This window comes from Nylanderia fulva, unplaced genomic scaffold, assembly GCF_048542155.1.
Source record: "Nylanderia fulva isolate GAGA-0341 unplaced genomic scaffold, ASM4854215v1 Scaffold135, whole genome shotgun sequence".
Lineage (NCBI taxonomy): Eukaryota > Metazoa > Arthropoda > Insecta > Hymenoptera > Formicidae > Nylanderia > Nylanderia fulva.
Window position 1 is genome coordinate 66,896 of NW_028189569.1, and position 23,465 is coordinate 90,360.

Sequence of the window (23,465 nt, forward strand, 5' to 3'; positions counted from 1 at the left end):
GGCCAGCGCTGCTAGCGTTCTTGTTGGGAAACAACGGCCTCTCGTAGCGCCTCCAGCGGCGTGCTACGTATCCTTTACTGAGCCGATAAGACGCGCGAATACAAACGCCAAAGAGTCTCTTCAACAAAGTGACATTGATATTTTCATGAAAAAGAAATTTGTAAATTAATATTTGTATTGCGCGTTATACTATACAAACCTAACATGAAATAACTAGTCTGTAGTTAGAGGATTTTTAATTTTTTTCTTTATGTACCTGTGTAAAATATACAGGGTATTTCTAAAACTACGTCAGATTTTAAAGATGTATTCTAAGAATCAAAATAAGATGAGAAGATTCTATAAACATGGGTTAAAAAATGCTCGAGTTAGACTCACAAAGTTGGGGAAAAAATGTATTGCAATTTTCGGAAACTTTCATAGATTATTGAAAAAATTTTTTCTCGAACTGCGAAAAAATCTCCTATAGCTACAATACATTTTTTGATTTTTTTACCTAACTTTAAGGGCTGATTTTTCTAACTTCTCGGTAAGTTTTACCTGACAGGTAGCATATTTTCATCTCTTTTCAGATAAGTTCTAATAAAGAAATAAAGATATGCTACTTGTCGGGTAAAACTTACCAAGAGTTGGAACAACCGGCCCTAAAAGGGCTATAACTCGGAGGAAAAGCATTTTTTGGACCCATATTTATAGGAATTTTTTTTCTTATTTTAACTTCTAAAATACACCCTTAAAATCTCTTACAAATTTTAGATACTTTGTATATATATTTAAGAAAAATACACGCTTATTATATTCTAGAACTTATCATTATTTCACAAAACTTATCAGATAACTTGTGTAAAATAGATTAATTTTAACTTTATAAACTTTTTTTTTAAACTGTCAGAAGTGTCTTAAAAGTCGTACGGATCGTTATGCTGAACATCCTGTGTATTCATATACAGTTCTACACACGCACATGATGTTTCATTTTAAGTGATACAGTCGATTATTTTAAAAATAAAACATTTTTGAGAAAAATGTTCCACATAAAAGTTGTAGGGTTTCGAAAAAGATAATATTGTAATTTATTATTAGAATTGTCTCTGGGTGATGTTTTTCAAAATTATTTAGAAGTCAACACAATTTTATTAAATAGAATCGTTTTTTTTTTTTTTTTTTTTAACATAAATTGATTTCTTGTAGTATTTGGTGCAAAAATTATAAGACTAGGATGATCGAAAAGTGAATAGTTTATAAGATATTTTTATAATTTAGTTTGACATAATCTTACATGAACTATGGAATATCTTGTAAAATGTAAAATATTTATTTTTCGGCAATCTTACCTCAATACTTTTATGTACAAAATAATGAGAAAAATTAATTGGTGCAAAGAAAACAGTTGTTTTTTTTAAATATGTAATTGTAAATTATATATTCTTGAAAATGTTACATGTTTTTGAAAATAAATGAAATAAAATGTGTTTTCTTTAAACTTGGTTTCTAAATGACTTTGAAAAACATTACTCAGAGGCAAATCTAGGTCAACGATATTATGCCCTCTTCGAAACTCTACGACTTTTATATGGTAAATTTTTCCCAAAAATGTTTTATTTTTCCACTGTAACACTTAAAATAAAAGATATACTGGATAACTGAAAAAACATATATGGAGCACACCATAAAATTCTCTGGCCAATTTGCAGACAATTTTTCTTCTTTATCAGTGAAAATATTGAGGCACCAATAATTTTTAAGTTATAAATGTGATTGTAATATGATTGAAAAAGATTTTATTTAAGCCTTAGTTACAAAACACATGCAAAAAATGATAATCTTCCTTATTTTGGCTGAGAAAAAATTATTTCCAAATTAGCAGAAGAATCTAATGAAATGTTTTATATACGTTTTTTTCAATTATACACTGTATACATATAATTATAATTACATATATTGATTGTCTACAAAATACAATATTGTATATAAAATACATATTAATTATGAGAAAGTAAGCAATTTGATCCTTTAAAATTTGATTTGGACAATATATAAGAATAAAATAAAATATACTTGTTTATAAATATATTAAAGGTATAATACAGGCAAAAAAGTTTTTACTGTGTTGCATATATTTTAAAGTTTTTGATTTTGAAAATTTTGTTAAAATTATTGAAAATATATGTTTATTATTATGTGTGTCGTTATTATTTTGATAATTATATTATCAAATTTCGATGAAAAGTATTATTATTCACATTAAAATAAATGTTTTTTTTTTAAATAATGATCATTCAAATAATGTTTTAAAAACTAAATCTAATCAATTGACATAAAATATTAATTTTTATATTGTTGCTTATTAATAATTATTTAAAGAAAATATATATAAAATACATGTTTATTATTATGTGTGTCGTTATTATTTTGATAATTATATTATCAAATTTCGATGAAAAGTATTATTATTCACATTAAAATAAATGTTTTTTTTTAAATAATGATCATTCAAATAATGTTTTAAAAACTAAATCTAATCAATTGACATAAAATATTAATTTTTATATTGTTGCTTATTAACAATTATTTAAAGAAAAAATATATAAAATACAATCCAGTGTTTAATAATAGATACAATCAAATTAAGTGATAAGACTTTTGAAATATATTTTATTATTTTATTACATACATTGTGAAAATATTAATTATATGAAATCGAAATATGAAACGATAAATAACAATATACAGTGTACATATAAACAGACTACGCGAAAAGTCCCAGAACCATTTAACATTTCGGAAAAGAAGCATTTTACACACACAAAAAAAAAAACGTTTTAAACAAAAATTATATATAGTATGTAAAAGATCTCATTTAGCGATTTGAATGGTTTACCCTTAAATGACTATAAAGATCATATCAAGGTCATCTTGAATTTTTGAAATGGAACTACTATATTCTAATACTTATTTTCCGATCTTATCTCTACTTTTATGCACAAAATCATGGTATAAGGAAAACAAACAGTTAATTTTAGAAAAAATATTTAATTTACAAGTAATAGCTATGTATATATTTTCATGAAATCAATTATGTGTTTTTTACGCTAATTGATTCTCCTCATTTGTATTTTGTACATAAAAATATTCAGGTAAGATCATAGGAAAATTAATATTTTACGAGATATTTCATCAATCTCAAATAAAAGTATAAAATATCTCGTAAGTTATTCACTTTTTGATTGTTCTACATTTATAACTTTTTATGCAGAATATTGTGAAAATTCGATTTATATAAAAAATATGATGATTCCATTTACAAAATTCAAGATGACCTTGATATCACCTTGATAATGCCATCGAATCGTAAGATCAAATTGGTCAAACTGCTAAATAGGTTTTTTTTACAATATTTTTGTTTAAAATATTTTTATAAAATGTTTTTTTTCGAAATATTAGATTTATTGTTAGTTCTGGGAGAATTCTTTTTCGCATACTCTGTATATAAATATATATCAGAAAGAAATATTTTTATCGGCTCTCAATATTAAGAATATAAATATGTTTTTTTTTAAATCGGCCAACAGAGCCAAAGCACGAAAAATTAATTATTCGGATCTGTATCTCTTGGTTTGAGGTCACTAAGTTCCATATATAAATTAATCTCGAAACTTACATATGGAGAAATAGGCGCGAAAAATATAGGTCCGAAATGTCGCTGAAGCGGGAATCGAACCCGCGTCTTTCACTTTCCGGGCGACTGCTCTTACCAATTTAAAAAAAAACATATTTATATTCTTAATATTGAGAGCCGATAAAAATATTTCTTTCTGATTTTATTCATGCCTTGGTCTAATCACGGCGTTATTTACTAACATCTACTAAAAGGCAAATGAAAAATGTAGGATCGAAAGGGTCTGAATAGCTTTTGTTAGTTGGTAAGAGCAGTCGCCCGGAAAGTGAAAGACGCGGGTTCGATTCCCGCTTCAGCGACTTTTCGGACCTATATTTTTCGCGCCTATTTCTCCATATGTAAGTTTCGAGATTAATTTATATATGGAACTTAGTGATCTCAAACCAAGAGATACAGTTCCGAATAATTAATTTTTCGTGCTTTGGCTTTGTTGGCCGATTTAAAAAAAACATCATATTTATATTATAAATATATATATTTATATAGGGTGTCTTGTGACTCGAGATCCATATATTAAGAGCCTTAATGTCATGGGACACTATATATTTATATTATATTTATATACAATGTATTCCGCAAAGACTACAACGCTTAAGAGTAAAAAATCTTGAGATTATTTTAAGAAAAAAATCTTAATAACAAAATATTTAGGCTACAATAGTTTTTGAATCAGAAGCATTTAGAATTAGCAAGTGAGCTAGTTAAAAGTTTCTATGTCGTCTCTCAATTTTTATTGTACACATATTTATAAAATATAAAATTTAGATTAATGAACCATTTGTGTTTTATTTCTCATTATTTTATTATTTCATTCACTATTGTGTTTTATTAAACATTTTTTCATACTTTTGATGTAAACGCAGTTGAATTAAACATTTGGAGTGCATTACTTTTGGTCTGCGTATCAAAAGATATATGGTATAAATTAGACCATAAACAGAGTATTTATGTGAATAGTAAAAACAAACTCAAGAATTTACCCTTAAGTATTGTTACGATCTTTACGTAACATTCTCCATATACAGGGTGTAATTAAACAAAGGTATACGAAACTCACTATCTGGTGCAGGATGATAAACTAAATCGAAAAGTCCTGAGCCATTTTTAAATCTGAACTTTATTTTTGACACTATAAATTGTTAAAGTTTGCCAATTAGCGCGTGGCTACAACGGAAAACAGCGTAGGCGTTGCTTTAGTAGACCTTAATACGTCTACTAAGGCGGCGCCTACGCTGTTTTCAATTGTAGCCACGCCCTAATTGGCAAACTTTAACAATTTATAGCGTGAAAAATAAAGGTTAGATTAAAAAATGGCTCAGGACTTTTCGATTTAGTTTGTCGTTCTGCACCAGATGGTGTGCTTCGTATACCTTTGTTTAGTTACACCCTGTATAAAATTATAACATTATTGTAGAAAAATACTTTTTAATGTGAAACATTATATTCTCGATATCCATGCAATTGTTTTCTCTTTTATATGTAAAACAAATATCTCCTATCTTGCATTAAAATTACATATCATATTGTATCATACTTTGAATGTATGTATTCTTGTAATGCACATGCTGCATTTGGATAACGCACACAATATACCACAAATAAATAGATTGGAGGAAGCGGAAGTGGTGGGCACTTAAGTTATGTAGGTGGTCATAGAGCTCCACAAATTTATCCGACACCGTCCCCTTATCATAATCCACAACTAGCATTTTTACCTCCCAGCGCACAGGTAAGTAGATATTTATATTGGAGCAACCTATCACTCTCTCATGAATCATACTTATATGCGTTTATCAGTGAATTAGTGATCACAATTTGTAACATTTCTCCTTAAATTATTTTGTGCAGTTAAAATCGTGTGTATGTGTAGGAGCTGAAAACACCACTATCGCTGAAATCTACCAGTGCAGTGACAACTCGATTTGGCGATTTAACTTTAGAATCTCCGACTCCAGTAAGAAATACAGAGACAAGTTTTACTCAAAACTCCGATTCTGAATCACAAGTGGCAAAAATCAACGCTGTATTTCCGACAGTTTCCGATACGCATATTCGTCTTTTACTGAAAAAGTAAGTTTCTCATACAAATTACTTGTTAACAAAATTTTCCGTTCGAAGTTTAATACTTTACATTTGTTACATTTTCATATGTTTGTAATTTGTAATAAACATTAATATCAATACTAGTGTGTGAATATGGAGAAACATGAAATTTATCAATACTAGTATTAACATTAAAACTACCATGTACACGAAATTGTTGTAAATATTTCAAGTACATTGGTTCAGTTTAGTCCAAGTCTTCAGCTATTTCCCTTAATTAGCACTATAAACAGACTTAGTGCTAAGTCGATAGCCAATGTCTTTCAGATACCATAACAGAGCAGCTTTGGTCATGAGTGCCCTTCAAGTGGAAAAGAATCCTCTTTGCGCCCCGGGACCGTGTACACCTGTAGGAGTGCATTCAAATTATACAATCCCGAGATGGCGTCTACCAGCTCATACTATACATGCAGCACTAACATTGAGTCCGCCTCGCGGAGTTCGGCCAGCCCCTAACTCCCCAAAAATGAAACTTAGGTTTAATCTATATATTCATAGTTTCAGTTTCTCACCACCCAGTCTGGATGCTAGATGTTGATATCGTATTTTGTGATAATTTGAAAGAAATTTCAGACAAAAACGTTTTTTTTTGCATTGTTATATTATTGTCTGTTTACATTATGTGTGTATATATATATATATATATATATATATATACACATACATATATATATTCATATATATGTATATATTCATATATATGTATATATACTATATTATTATTAGTATTACATAGCGATAGCATGTATAAAATCATAGATTTCCTTGAATTATTTTTAGGCATTAATTAAAATTCAAAAATTTATAGTAGATTAGCCGATTTAAAACATTTTTTATGTCATGCACGATAGCAAATGTTAATACTAAGTAATAGTTTAATAGAATAAAAAATCCCGTTTCAATTTTTTATTATTACCTTATTGTTTTCAAGAAAAAAATGTAAAAGATTATTTTATCAATCATATAATTTTGGATAACTATTATTCTGATTTTGTTATTATGATTTGTAGTTGATTTCTGGATTATATTACGCAGTATACAGATGTTAGATGAAATTTCTGTTGTTTAAAATGTTGGTTAGTTTGTGTTTTATATTATTTTACATTTTTGTTTGTTGTTTAAATTGAAGCTTACATTATTTAAAATTTTTTTAAATTATTGTTTTGTGTTGTATTGTTATAGACGAGTAAGATTTCTTACAAAAAGAATAAAAAGAGTTGTTGCATGCATCTTTTTAATGTATTATTATATTATATCATTTATAATGAAGTAGAATTATAACGCATAATGCGTTTACATGTGAACACACACACACACACAATGTCTTATTTTAAATCATTTTTATGTATTTACTGAGAGAACGTGCATTGACTCGGACGAAAACTCATCCGTTTCGAGTTTTGAGCAGGTCTACGCCCATGGTCTCCCCCTGCAAGAAAAAGTTTGCAACTGCATGTTGCAAAGTACATACTTTTTTAAAAAACAATTATCTGTTTTATAAATTATAAATTATCTGTTTTCTTTATACCAATTGATTGGTCTCATTATTCCGTGCATAAAAGTACTAATTATAAGATACGAAAATCGAACTGAGTATTTTATAAGATATTTTACATTTTGTATCCAAAAATTGTAAACTTCAAGACTTAACTCAAGAAGTACTTAAGAAAAATATTATTTTATTATATTTTGAAAAGTTCTCGAGGTACAAGAAGGTGCATTGAAAAATAGGGGTTTCTATTTAAGAAACTGAAAATGACCTGTACGTGATTTTTAAACAAGTATAAGGTCAAATCAATGATATTATCTTATGTTCTCCTCGAAGTTATAAAATTTTTGTATAAAACGTTTTCTTCGTATCTTCCATATTTTCCGAATTTTCAAATATTTGCCTGAACAAATTAAAATAAAACAGCCTGTATACTTTATTATAATGTTTTTAAAAGCTTTTGAGTTACAAGAATATAAAATAAAAAGTGAGGGATTTCCATTAAAAAATTTCAAGGTGATCTTCACGTGACCTTGACGACGTTGTTCAAGGTTATACTGACATTATTATATAATGCATTACTTGAAGTCTTGCAACTTTTGTTTAAAATATTTTTTCTATCTTGCATATTTTCTGAATTATTCAGGAGTCTCCATATTTTTTCAACACCCTGTATATAAAAAAACGGTAAATCTTTGGAAAACTCACCTATATGAAATAATGGATAAGATACCCAATTCCTATGTATTTTTGCTTCCTGAATACGAATATAAAAACTTAAATGGCGCTTGAAACAAAAAAAAACAAAAAATAAGTTGCAAATCTATGTGAAACTTCACTTTTTTTATTCGCGAGTCCGACCGCTATTTTTAAGATTCATATTCATGTTCAAAGGATAAAAATACATAGAAATTAGGTATTCTTACTCATTATTTCACATAAGTAGGTTTTTTGAAGATTAATCAAAAGAATTATCAAAAAACTAATACTTCACGAAATATTTTATCATTTATTTTGTCATAATATAAAACCTTTTTTATATTCATGAAATGATGTAAAATCTGTTATCAGCGCATAAAGTCTGATGACGTAGTCAATATTAGGCCTCATTGTGAAAAATTTAGCGATTGCTTCTTCCTTTATTCTCTAGAATACGCTTACAAGACGTCCTCCTCGAAATCCTACAACTTTTGTATGAAACATTTTTTGATGGAAGCTTTGGTTTATGAAAAATAGTAATACATTATTTAAAATAAGACGCCTATTTTAAATTTATGTATACTAGATAACACAAGCGCGCGTTTTGCGCGCGCCAAAGGAACTTTACTCCGTAAGTGTAGATAATTTTAATTCGCCAAATTATTAACATAATTCTAATTCCCGAATTTCTACTATACATATACATAATTTTAATTGGCTGAATTTCTATTACGAACCTAATTTTAATTTAATTTTAATTTTAATTTTAACCAAATTTTTATTATGCACATCATTTTAGTTTTTTATTTTTTATTATGTACATAATTTTAATTCTTGAATTTCTATTATGCACATAATTTTAATTCGCCGTATTTCTATTATGTAAATAATTGAAATTGTACCTAATAGAAATTCAGCCATTAAAATTATGTACATAATAAAAATTCAGCGAATTAAAATTATAAACATAATAGAAATTCAAGAATACAAAAAATTATGTACATAATAGAAATTCGACAAATTAAAATTGTAAACATAATAGAATTTCAAGAATAAAAATTATGTACTTAATGCAAATTCGTCGAATTCTTATTTTGTACACATAAATATTCTTTATTTTTATTATGTATATAATTTTAATTATCTGAATTTCTATTATGTAAATAATTTTAATTCGTTAAATTTCTATTATGTTCATAATTTTAATTAACTGAATTTTTATTATGTACATAATTTTAATTTGTCGAATTTCTATTTTCCTGTCTAACTAAGAAACTGTAGTCAAAACCACTCAATCACAAAATTAATAAACAATTATCACATTTTAATAATTATTTACACCAAATCATTTAATATACATAACTATCACTACAATAACCCGTCGATATATACAATTGTCAAAATATGAATTTATCGAATTTCCATTATGTACATAATAGAAATTTGGAATTTAATGTTATGTACATAATAGTAATTCGATGAATTAAAATCATATACATGGTAGAAATTCAATGATTTAAAATTATGTATACGATAAAAATTCGGTGAATTAAAATTATGTATATAATGGAAATTCGCTTACTTACATTCTGTTCTGCTGTCCTCTTGGCAATAGCATTAGGTTGAATGACAGCAAATATACGAATACGCACACGCGAATGTAGAACGAAAAATAATTAATATATCTTATTAATATATTTATATAAAATTTTGACAACTATCAAACTATTAACCCTCGCGGTGACAGCCGCTCAATGTTACAAATATAAACGCACAACGCAAATCGAGACAGCCAATCAGCATCGCGGAAAAGAGGGTTCAAAACATCGATTAAAAACGAAATTCACTTAGGTAACACGCTTTTTTTTATAAAGGACTAGCACGCAGCGCGCGTTAACGCGCGCGCTTTCCTCGATAATCTATTCATATAAAAGTATTTATGTTGATATCATAGAATTTACAAAAATTCAAACAATTATAGACTTTTGTCAAGATATTCAAAATTTTATAAAAAATAGACCTTTTCATCGATTATCGCCAAATTTAAAACCAATCTTATAATAATAGTCTATTTATATAAAAAAATGTATTCCAATATATTAAAATTTATGGAAGTCAGAGTAACAACAAACATTTTTTGAAAAATTAAAATTGCGTTAAAATTTAAAACAAAAACGCGCGCTACGTGCGCGCCATTGCTCAGATTTATATTAATTTTTAATACTGTAGAACTTGCCAAAAATACATTTTTTCTAATATTAGTATTACTTTTTCTGATATTAATTTTATTTTTCATAACATTTGTTTTGTTTTTTCCTAAGATTAGTATTATTTTTCCTAATATTAGTATTTATATTTAATATTAATTAATTAAAAAAAAAGAGAAGTCACTGCAGTAATTCTCTGGGAATAGGTAATTTAATTTTCATTATCATTTCAATTTTTTAAAATTATTATTTTAATTTTAATTATCGCTTTAAATGAATAAAACTAATTAAAAAAATGAAAAAACGGGTTTTAAAATATGGTTATACGTTTATTAAATAGTCCTCAGATTGATAATATAAAATATTTAAATATGTTGTGTCAAAAACTAACATAATGATTCATATACTGACAATGAGTTCTATAATTTGAAAAAATTAATCATCGCTTTATATGACTAAAATTAATTTAAAAAAATGAAAGAGCGGGCTTCAAAATATGGGAATACGTCCTCGAAATTGTCCTCACTTTGATAATAAAAAATTTTGAGAAATGACGTATCAATATACCTAACATATTCATTCGTACACATTGAATCATAAAAGTTGGAAGAGATTCATTATCGCTTTAAATGACTGAAACTAATTAATAAATTAAAGAGGGCCTCAAAATATGGATACATTTTTTAAATAGGCCTCAGTTCGATAATAAAAAATATTAAAATATGACGTGTCAATACCCAACATAATGATTTTTAAAAGGTCCTAATATTTAGAAAAATTAATTATCGCTTTAAATGACTGAAACTAATTAAAAGATGAAAGATCAGATTTCAAAATATGGGAATACGTCCTTGAAATGATCGTCAGATTGATAATAATATATATAGAAATATGACGTGTCAATATCTAACATATTGATTCGTACATTGAGTCCTAAAATTTGGAAAAAATTAATTATAGATTTAAATGACTGAAACTAATTAAAAAGGGAAAGATTGGGTTTTAAAATATTGGAATACTTCATCGAAGTGATCCTCAGATTGATAAAAAAAATATTGAAGTATGACGTGTTAATACCTAACAGAATGATTCGTACATTGTATCCTAAAATTTTATAATTTAATCATCCCTTTCAATGACTAAAACTTATAAAAAAATGAAAGGACTGGCTTCAAAATATGGGAATCCTTTAAATAGTACTCAGTTGAATAATAAACAATATTAAAATATGACATGTCAATACCGAACATATAATGATTCGTACATTGGGTCCTAAAATTTTGAAAAATTAATTATCGTCTTTAATGACCGAAACTAATTAAAAAATGAAAACACTGGCTTCAAAATATGGGAATACGTCGTGTAAATTGTTCTCAGTTTGATAATAAAAAATACTGCAAAATAAAATGTCAATACCTAACATAATGATACGTACATTGAATCCTAAAATTAAATATCGCTTGAAATGACTGAAATAAATTAAAAAATAAAAGAGAGCTTCAAAATATGGGAATACGTCCTTAAAATGGTCCTTTGATTGATAAAAAAAATATTAAAATATAATGTGTACAATACCTAACATGATGATTCGTACATTGTGTCCTAAAATTTGGAAAAACTAATTATCACATTAAATGACTGAAATTAAAAAATGAAAGCGCGGGCTTCAAAATATGAGAATATGTTTTTGAAATGGTCCTCAGTTTGATAATAAAATATATCGCAAAATAACGTGTTACTATTTAACATAATGATTCGTACATTATGGGTCCTAAAATTTGGAAAAATTACAGCTATTATATAAAGCTTCACCTTCCTTTCTCATTTCCTCTTTCTTAATCTCCTTTTTTTTCCAATTCTTTGATGTCTATAAATTGTAGGTTTTTTCTCTTTCTCTTCTCTCTCTGTCTCTTTTTCTCTATTTTTCTCTGTTAATATTATATATATTATATATTATTGAATATTATATATGTGCATTTTATATATATCATATTTTATGCGTATATTATTGCGTATATTATATATATATATATATATATATATATATATATATATATATATATATATATATTACCTTTCATTTCCTTAACATTTGTCCTATTCATTAACCCCATTCACGATGTGTCACAAGATGTCATCGAATTGTCACCGAAATTTCAGCAATTACGTTCACACCTCTCTCTAACGAAATCATCGACCGCCAATCATATACGCGGAAAAGAGGCAACAATAAAAGCGATACACGCTCACTTCTCAGGTCTACATGATTTTTTTCATTAGGGATATGAAGATCGTTCACACATAAAGTTCATACTTTTGTTTAAAAAAAAAAGAATAAAGTTGTTAAAATTATGCATATTTATTAGCCCTTTTCTATAGATAAATTCTGCAGAGTTACATATTTTTTCAGCGATGCAAGTTTTCGGATTTGTAATAATTGTAAAAATCAACATTAAAAAACGTAACACATAAATAAAAAAAATTTTTTTTAACATAAAATCGGTAGGTCTCTACTTTATTTCTACATGTACTTTGATCGTGGAAAAGCATTTATTATTCTACTCGACCAATAAGAAAAAAGCGTGCACAAAAATGGTTGTTTTGTCGGTGAAATAGGATGGCTTAGGATCCCCTTAATTAATGACCGTGCACTCTTGAAGCATTTAATGACGTTAAATATTGTATGTGTGTTCTTCGTATTGTGCAATTGATATAATATTGATTGCATTTAATTAATACTAATAAATCAACAAAAAATAAAAAATTACTAATCAATAAATAATGAATAAATTAAATAAAAAGCGTGAAACATTCATTCTTAAAATGCATATTTTGACGAAATTCGATACGATAATTTATCGCTGAGATTTATGTTAATATATTATATCAATAATAATTTTAATAATATTTAATAAAAAATTAATAATAATAATTATTATTAACATCAATGACTTAGAAATTATATTTTATTCGTTACATTTTTATTTATTTATAGCATATTTAGTAAATTGCAAATCAATATTGTATATTATTATAGATACATTATCATGATAATGTTGAAATATAACGAAGAAAATATGCATACAATATTTTATTTAGCATTAACGAACAAAATGCGTGACTATTAAGCCTACATAGATAGGTATAATCTAAACAAAACTTGTGATTGATCAGCGTTAAACTTTTGTACTTGAAAAAACTGTCGAAGTAAACATTCTTTTATTAAATTACAAAAAGAGGGCTAAGAGCCGTAGCAAAAAAGTCGTGCTATAAAAATAATTGACTATGTCAAGTGAAATAAAACGTTTCGGTTTATTTTAAACCATCTTCAGTTATAAATTAGAGTTACAAATCATAATTATTTAAATATTGAGTCGCAGTGATATAACATATACAAAACGCACGCACTGTACGATAAGTATTACATTGGAATTGGTCAAGATATTTAGTCTTAGGATCAATAAAACTGTAATACAAAATAATAATTACTTGTAAACGATTCTAGCTGATATTATATGAAGATGACTTTTTTTCAACAATTATTATCATATTAAAACAAGGAAAGTCTATACTTGATTACATTAAGCCTACATTATACAGTGTTATAAAATTAAAAAATTAAAAATATAAATGAAAACCGGTATTATAAAATTAAATTAATACTGATTGAAAAACGGTGTTATAAATTAAAACACATATTAAAAAATTGGCAAATAATAATTATATACTCACAGATATAGCTCATAACGAATACGCACATTGACAGATGCATGAGAGATATATATACCACCCGGTAGAGACCGGAAGAGAGCGTGTTATTATTATCAGAGACACACTGAGAAATGTTAGGACGTCAAACTTTTAGATAAAAGAGGGCCTAGAAAGAATATATAAGTAGGGGAGGAGTGGGGGAACTGAGACAGATTAGTGGGAAGGGAGCAATCCATTCCATTAGATGAGTTTATCAACGGTGTCAGCTTTGTTTTAGATTCTGCATATCTCAAATTCAATAATCACATATACAAACAGATTTTTTGTATGCCGATGGGTTCTCCACTTTCGCCTATTATCACTGATATAGTATTACAGAATATTGAAGAGAAGGCTATTAAGGCATTGTCCATTCAGTTACCCATATATTTTAGATATGTAGATGACATTATTTTGGTTCCTCCGCAAAATTATTTTGATCACATAAAAGATACATTTAACTCGTTTCATAATAGACTACAGTTTACGATAGAGATTGGTGGTGACCACATTAGTTTTTTGGATACCGCCATTTCGGTCAACAGTTTATTGGTTTTTGACTGGTTTTATAAGCCCTCGTTTTTTGGGAGGTGCCTTAATTTCCACTCTCACCACCCCATTTCTCATAAACGAGGTTTGATTTTTGGCCTAATAGATAGAATTCTTAGAATTTCAAACCATACTTCCGCGAGAAAAATTTGGTTTTGATTATTAATCTCCTTCTTGAAAATGGTTATCCGCTACCTTTCATTTTTGCTATAATTAACAACAAGATAAAGAAATTAAGTCATAAATCTAATAATACTGACAGTTGCATTAACAAAAAAAATAATAACTCTTTTACAGTACCCTATGTCAAAAATATATCAGAGAAGTTCTGTAGACTTACTAAAAAATTTAATTTTAATATTTCTTACTCTTGTTTTAACTCTTTGAATAAATTTATCAAATCAGGTAAAGACAAACTAAATAACTCGTCTCGTAATAATGTAATATATAAGATAAAGTGTTCGGATTACGAAGCGTCTTACGTAGGACAGACAAAAAGAAGACCGATAACCAGAATCAAAGAGCATCGTTCTGATATTAACAAGATTTCATCCCCTTCCGTCATTTCCACCCATAAAATAGAATACAATCATGATTTCGACTGGAACAATGTGGAAATATTGGATGAGGAACCAAAACTTCGAAAAAGAATCATATCTGAAATGGTACATATTAAAAGACAATCTAGGGATTTGAATAAACAAAGTGACACTGACAATGAGTCGCTATCTGAAGATTATTTGCCAATCCTGAACACGCTCTCTTCCCACTAACCTGTCTCAGTCTCCCTCCCCCCCTACTTATATATTCTTTTTAGGCCCTCTTTTATCTAAAAGTTTGACGTCCTAACATTTCTCAGTGTGTCTCTGATAATAATAACACGCTCTCTTCCGGTCTCTACCGGGTGGTATATATATCTCTCATGCATCTGTCAATGTGCGTATTCGTTATGAGCTATATCTGTGAGTATATAATTATTACTTGCCAATTTTTTAACATGTGTTTTAATTTATAACACCGTTTTTCAATCAGTATTAATTTAATTTTATAATACCGGTTTTCATTTATATTTTTAATTTTTAAATTTTATAACACTGTATAATGTAGGCTTAATGTAATCAAGTATAGACTTTCCTTGTTTTAATATGATAATAATTGTTGAAAAAAGTCATATCTTCATATAATATCAGCTAGAATCGTTTACAAGTAATTATTATTTTGTATTACAGTTTTATTGATCCTAAGACTAAATATCTTGGCCAATTCCAATGTGATACTTATCGTACAGTGCATGCGTTTTGTATATGTTATATCACTGCAACTCAATATTTAAATGATTATGATTTGTAACTCTAATTTATAACTGAAGATGGTTTAAAATAAACCGAAACGTTTTATTTCACTTGACATAGTCAATTATTTTTATAGCACGACTTTCTTGCTATGGCTCTTTGCTCTCTTTTTGTAATTTGATTTTATCGAATAGAGCCTTTATTTTATATTCTTTTATTATTTAATTTTTTTAACTATATTTTAATTAATTTTTTAAACTTTGAGATATTTATTTTAAATAAGTTTATAAAATATTTCAAAGTTAAAAAAAATTAATTAAAATATTATAACAAAAAAGAAAAATTAATTAATAAAAGGATGTTTATTTCAAGCAACAGAAAAAACTTATTTATTTTAAAATAAGATAAAATTTTAAGCATGATAGTATATGCATGTGCATTGTGCTCTAAAAAGTTTAAATTAAAATGAATGTTTAGAATAGTTTATCATTTGTTAAGATAGATAGAAAATTTTTAATTACATATTTATTTTTAGATATCAGTCACACACATCTCTCAAGTAAAGTTAATTATTAATTTTTTGTGTGTGTATGTGTGTGTATATATTATTACTTTACTAATCTGTGATCACATTTAATCAACAAATCACATTTCAATAAGATTATATTAGATCATTTTGCTTTAATATGATGAGTAATTTGCATATTACATTATAAAAAATATATTAAATACATAATATAGAATGCATCATGTTTGTATATTATGTACACGTAGTTGTGTATATATATATATATATATATATATATATATATATATAACAATTATATTAAACATTTATATGTTTGAAATATGTGTACAGGTATCTGAAAAGTATATTTCCAAATGTGGACGAAACAATATTATTGGATATATTAGAACAAAGTGATAACAATGTGCAGAAGGCATCTGATAAACTAATCGATTTAGGATATGAAAAACGGAATCCTATTTTTCCTCCCAAGGTTGTTCCAAAAAAGAAAGAAGAAGAAGAGGTAATGAGTTTTATATCATACATGTATATGACATATGTTATTTTTCTGATAAAGAATAAAAGCGAATATTTTAATCAAGATCGGCTATATTAGATTGTGACGTCAGAGCAAAACAGCAAGTTGAAAATTCTTAGATGTCATTTTTAAATGAGAAGATATTTCGATGAAACACTATTTATTTTAGATGTTTTTAGCACATTTTTAAAATACCTCGAAAATAATTCTTTTGCCTTTAAGGTTTTGTTAATCGATATATTTACAAAAAGAAACTTGTTTTTTTAGACAAACAATGAGCCAACTGTTCCTACACCTCCTCCACGCATGAAAAGTGCGGAAGAAAAGAATATATGTATGTATTTTACATTTATTTTGCTTCCTTATAGAGGAAACTTATTGGTTGTCATGAAAAAATTTTTTCCAGATTTCTATGCCAATGTGTTCAAAATGTTCCAAAACGTCGAAAAATCACATTAAAAAAATGTTTGTATGTATGTGTGTATGTGCCCACCAATTTTTTTTAAATTTCAATATCTCAAAAAATATTTTACTTATAACGCTCCAATTTGATATACAAGTAAAGCAATACAACGCTGTTATTTTTATAAAAATTCGTAGTGTTTTAATGCAATTTAAATTTTTCAAAAAATGTTTGTGGTTGCTCTAACTTCCGTAAATTTTAAGATATCGGACTGAATTTTTTTATATAAATAGACTATTGTTAAAGAATGGTTGGTATTGAATTTGAGGAGAATCGGTGAAAGGGTTTATTTTTTTTTAATTTTTAATTTTTTGAAAATTATGGTTGCATTAACTTCCGTAAATTTTAAGAAATTATCATAAATTTTTTATGATTAATAGATTATTATTAAAGGATGTTTGGTATTGAGTCTGAAGATGATTGTTAAAAGGATTTATTTTTTATGAAATTTTGAATTTTTAAGAAATATGCATTTTTTAAATTTCGGAAATTTTGAGATGTCGAGCTTAATTTTTTTATATATAGTAGACTTATTAAAGGATGGTTTATTATAGTAGACTATTATGAAAGGATGGTTGGTATTGAGTTTGGCGATAATTGGTTATTTTATAAAATTTTTATGAAAATTTTTTTTAGAAATATTCTTTTAACTACCGTGAATTATGAGATATATACAGGGTGTAACTAAACGAACGTATACGGAGCACACCATCAGGACAACAAACTAAATCGAAAAGTCCTGAGCCATTTTTTAATCTGAGTTTCATTTTTGACGCTATAAATTGTTAAAGTTTGCCAAATAGCACGTAGCTATATACTGAAAACAGCATAGGCGCCGCCTTAGTAGGCGTACTAGTTTCTTGTCCTGCACCTAATGGTGTGCTTTGTATTCGTTCGTTTAATTACACTTTGTATACAGGGTGTCCGGTAATAGTCACAACTGTCGTGTGCAGGTAAAGCACGTTAAACTGAATAGAAAAGTCTTATACCATTTTGCTAAATTCACAATAATTTATCTGAGCGAATGAGTGGGTAGAAAGTGGTAGGCCAACTCAATAATTATTGCGAATTTAGCAAAATTGTATAAGACTTTTCTATTCAATTTAACATGCTCTACCTGTTCACGACGGTTGACGTGACTATTACCGGATAGACTGTATATATATGTACGTATACATATATATATATATATATATATATATATATATATATACACATACCCTGTATATATATATATATATGTATACATACACACGCACACACACAAATCAAGGATAAACATAAATAAATATTTAAATCAAATTAAATAAGATGTTAAAAATGGCCACCTTCAGCACGAATGCAGGCTCTTATTCTTTTATCAAAGGAATTCCGAACTTTTTCAAAAACATTTGGATCTTTCCTTATTTTTTTTGAATTCATGAATTATTCTTTGTTTAAAGTTAGCAATATTATTGGGAAAATTATTTAATTTGATTCAAAATTGAAAAAAATTAAAAAATAAAATTTAAAAGATTAAATAAAAGTGGCTATAACTCGGAAACGACTTATTTCCGAATCTATGTTTATATAATTTTTTTCTTCTTTTTGGGTCCCGAAACACCTCCCGAAGTATTACGGGCGATTTTCTGGACACCTTGTATATTCATACAGAGCAACGTGATGTCCACAGTGAAACTTTGTATTTTTGGGATCATTGTAAGTCAAAAAGTCTTAATACACATATGCCTTAAAGTCGATTGTTTTAAAGTTATAACAAAAGATGAAATTGCATATAATAAGATAAGTATTATTTATTGAAATAATTTTATTTATTGAACGATAATATATTATGTAATAATTAACTACTTTATAAACTGTGCAATAATGTAAATCATAAATAATATGTTTTTCTCGCACTTGTGCTGTAAAGGCATACATTGAATCGTTAAAAAATAAGCCACCTTTCGCACGTTAAATAACAATCGAAATTCGAACTTTCGTGACTGGCATTACAAAATAGTTTATTAGCTAACAAGTGCGGGGGATCGGAAATCGGTCGAGAGTGTGGAAGTTTGGCGCGAAGCCGAGTGTGACAATCCGCACGATCGGCCGATTTATGACCCGCACATGTTGGCTACGATATTTTGTGTGACCGGCGCGCGAAAAGTCGCCCTTTACACACTTGATGGGATTTTAGAAAGGGCTCCCTTTTTACGCACCGGTCACACAAAATATCGTAGCCAACATGTGCGGGTCATAAATCGGCCGATCGTGCGGATTGTCACATTCGGCTTCGCCTCGTGCGCCAAACTTTCACACTCTCGGTCGATTTACGATCCCCCACACTTGTTAGCTAATATACTATTATAATTTACATTACCGCACAGTTTATAAAGTAGTTAATTATTATATAATTATTATATAATATTATTGTTCAATAAATAAAATTATTATCTTCAATAAATAATACTAATTTTTTTATATGCAATTTTGTCTTTTTGGTATAACTTGTCCACTTTAGGACATATATGTATTAAGGCTTTTTGACTTACAATGATCCCAAGAATACAAAGTTTCACTGTAGACAACCTGTATGTATATATATATATATATATTAGACTAATTATATTTTTATATTAATAGAGTATCGTTGCATTAATGATGTTTGGTATTTAATTTGACGAGGATTAATAAAAAGGACTTTTTTATTAAATTTTTAATTTCAAAAAATATACATGCTTAAACATTCGTAAATTTTGAAATATCGAATTTGTATAAAATTATTATTAAAAAATAAAATTGAATTTGTGGAGAATTTGTAAAATGGTTTATTTTTAAACAATTTAGAATTTATTTTATATGTAAATTTTTAATTTGGAACATTCTGAATAAAATAACATTAAAGAATGATTTATTTTGAATTGAAGAATGTGAATTTCTTTTAATTGTAAATTTTCGAATTTTGAAATATTATGAACATATTAGCATAGAAATCTTAAAAAAAAATTTTAACGAAAAAAATTGTGCAAATTGGAAAAATTTGTACTTGCTTCCTCACCATTTCATTTCGCTTATTAAGATGGTTTTTTAATTATAGCTTCCTCTATGAGAAAGCCATAATTAAAAAACCATCTTAAGGGGATCCCTCAGCAAATGACGAACACCGACAGAATAGCAGCACATATATCGAAAACATATGCATGTATACATAACGCACGCATACGTACGTATGAATCGTCTTTCTAATTACAAATTTTTATTAAACGTCTAATCTAAGTTTAGAGAATAACAGTGCTTTCTCTCGTGTCCTCTAATCCCAGGGAATGTGCATTTTTATTCGTACAAAGTGCATATGTTTTATATAAAGCACATATTATGATGAGGTTGACAGTTTGTCTGCACGAACTGTCAACCTGAAATGGTGAAAAAGCAAGTGCAAATTTCCAATTTTTATAATTTTTTCTATTTATTAATAAATATATGTTATATGAAAAAATTATAGTGAAGAAGCGTTTGACGGAAAAATATAAAATGGTACCAGATCGAGTAGTAATGCTTGCCATGGATAGTGTAGATTATGATGAAGAAAGAGCAATACATATATTAGATATAGTAGTAGCAGAGGAAGCTACTCGTCCGCTATGTACTTCTAGTAGTCAAAGGTAATATTTTATTTTTCAACAAAATAAATAAAAGCTTGGTACTTATTTCTGGTTTTTTTTATTTTGATTATATGAAATATTGCAGCAGTAAAAGTACCGAACGAAAAGATAGTCCGCCAGTGACGGAAGCTATAAAATTCAGTGTTTCTCCAATTAAAAAAATAAACAAGGATGCGGAGACTAAAAAGTCGAAACGGTCGAAAAATAAGACAGAGATACCGAAGTAAGAGACAATTGTTTAATTATTTTTTTCAAATATTATTTTATAAAAGAGATCACATTTTCTTATTGATTAATTCTATTTAGTTTGGTAGTTTTATTCTTACATATATGGACTTTTGTAACTGGTGATGCAATTGAAAAGAATAGTGAGATTTTATGTAAAAAAATAAATTGAAAATATAGAATACTATTTTTTCATGCAGAATCAATTTCTTTTTAGTTATACTACTAGTTATTCAATATTTTATATAATATATAGTGTAGAAAATTATATAATATTTATTAATAATGTTTTTTATTTATCATTATAGAGTTTCACGTGGAACTAGTACTACAGAGGACAAAGAATATAAATCCCCATATCTAATAAAACCAGTCGGATCAAACTCGGATTTAATAAAAGGAGCAAATAATGATTTATTGTTGTAGGTTGAAAATATTATAAGATATAATCCAGATAGCAAAACATATCATTTTGACGTTTATAATGTTTGCTACTTGGGAATATAATTATACTTACATTGTGTAATAGTTTAATAATTATTAAAAAAAAAATTTTAGGCCAGATTATGCGCCATGGTCGGGGCCAGATGCAAGTTTGCTGTGCAAACAACCATTTTCAAGGTCACTTGCGATAGGGCGTGATGCAGGTTTACTTTCTACAAATAATTGCCTCGCTAAAGGTCCGCAGTCCGAATTACGAAAAGGACCAATAAGGGGATTAGCTCAAGGTTCCATCTATTCCCAAAGGAATGTAACCAATACAGAAAGTCGTGGTAAATGAAACATGTGCAATTGTTTTTTTCTTTCTAATATTTTTACATCTATTAAATAATTACATATTAGATTTTACTTTAGTGGCAATTGTATAATTGTATCGTTTTTTGGAGTATCGTTGTGTGTTTGTGTGTGTGTATGTATGTGTGTGTGTGTGTATGTGTGTACACACATATAATTTTTTTTATTGTTTTGCATTATCGAGACATTATAATCTATTAATTTTTCTGCTATTGCTTTAGAACTTAGAATTCTTAATTTAACCATTAGAGAATTGCGCAAATTTTTTTTTATAAACACAACACATTTTGTTCTAAAAAAACAATATGTTTAATATATAAAAAAATTATCATAAAATATAATAGTTTCAGGATATTTTATGTCTCATGATGCTATACGAAATAGAATCTTTTTTGTCGAATTGTGTATATTAGTATATGTTTAGGATAATTAATTATGCAAATTTAAGATCAAAATTAGCAAATTTAAAATAATGAATCCTTTATGATCATGGTGACCATCCCAAGTAAATAATTTTTGCAATTTACAGTAGAGTCTCGTTAATTTTGACCTTAGGGCAAGGGAAATTTTTGGAAAAGAAACATTAAAAAATATTTCTTTACTTTAAGATCAAGTTTTTCAATTGTGGAGAGATACTAAAATTAATGGGACCAAATTTGAGGAGATTCTGCTGTATATCTGCATCAAACTTGTTTATAAATTTTCAAGTATCTATAGATTTTTACTGATTTTATAAATAATAGGTAAAAATTACAAATTTAAAATAGTATATTCAATATGGCGGATTAAAATATTTTAGATCTGCGATTTTTAAATTTGTAATTTTAATCTACAATGTATAAACCGCGACTTAAAAAAAAAAAAACAACTTATAAGTACCAAGTTTAGCGAAGATTATTGTGTATTATGCAACGGGAAAAGGGGAGGGGAAAAGGAAAGAAAATATATTTAATAATGTTTAATTTCACTCTTATTCGCGCGGCGCAGTGATATTTATAGAACTCGCAGGATTAGAAGCTCAACAATTCTGGCTATTCCTATTTTTTTTTATTAAAGAAAATTTATATTTTTTTAAATTTATGTTTTCTTTCTCTTTTTACGTATTTTTCATATTACGTCATAATTGTTCGATCTATATATCCTTTTTACATGTCTATGATATATATATATATATATATATATATATATATATATATATATATACAGAAATTAATGACCGTCGATATTGGATCCGCTATTTTAAATCTTGTAATTTTAAACTTATAGATATGTAAACTCTTATAAATATGTATTAATCCACAATCTTAAAAATTGTATAGGTGTTGAATTGTGCATGAATTAAAAGAACATTTTCTTTTTACAATCAAAGATATTACAATGTCTTTGTGACCTTTTACAAATTAATAAAGATTTGTTTCATTGATTATTTTTATATACATATATTGTATATACAATATACAGAGTGTCCGGTAACTAACGGACCAACGATTACAAATGGATGCTTTGGTCAATTTGGGAACGATT

General features: G+C 27.1%; 1 protein-coding gene across 4 annotated transcripts in view; it reads left to right on the top strand.

Annotated features, from left to right (window-relative positions):
- LOC114938087 (uncharacterized) overlaps positions 1–22,835 on the top strand; it is a 41,197-nt gene extending 18,362 nt beyond the window's left edge. Inside the window, exons 3-11 of one of the 4 annotated variants that reach the window (XM_029311837.2) lie at positions 5,286–5,408; positions 5,550–5,749; positions 6,050–6,259; positions 16,628–16,799; positions 17,082–17,148; positions 20,762–20,921; positions 21,007–21,144; positions 21,455–21,568; positions 21,705–22,835. In XM_029311837.2, the coding sequence (XP_029167670.1) occupies positions 5,286–5,408; positions 5,550–5,749; positions 6,050–6,259; positions 16,628–16,799; positions 17,082–17,148; positions 20,762–20,921; positions 21,007–21,144; positions 21,455–21,568; positions 21,705–21,927 (1,407 nt within the window). In that variant the 3' untranslated portion in view covers positions 21,928–22,835. The remainder of the gene's footprint in view (positions 1–5,285; positions 5,409–5,549; positions 5,750–6,049; positions 6,260–16,627; positions 16,800–17,081; positions 17,149–20,761; positions 20,922–21,006; positions 21,145–21,454; positions 21,569–21,704) is intronic. The other 3 variants (XM_029311839.2, XM_029311840.2, XM_029311838.2) reach the window with 3 other exon arrangements.
- The last annotated feature ends 630 nt before the right edge of the window (positions 22,836–23,465 follow it).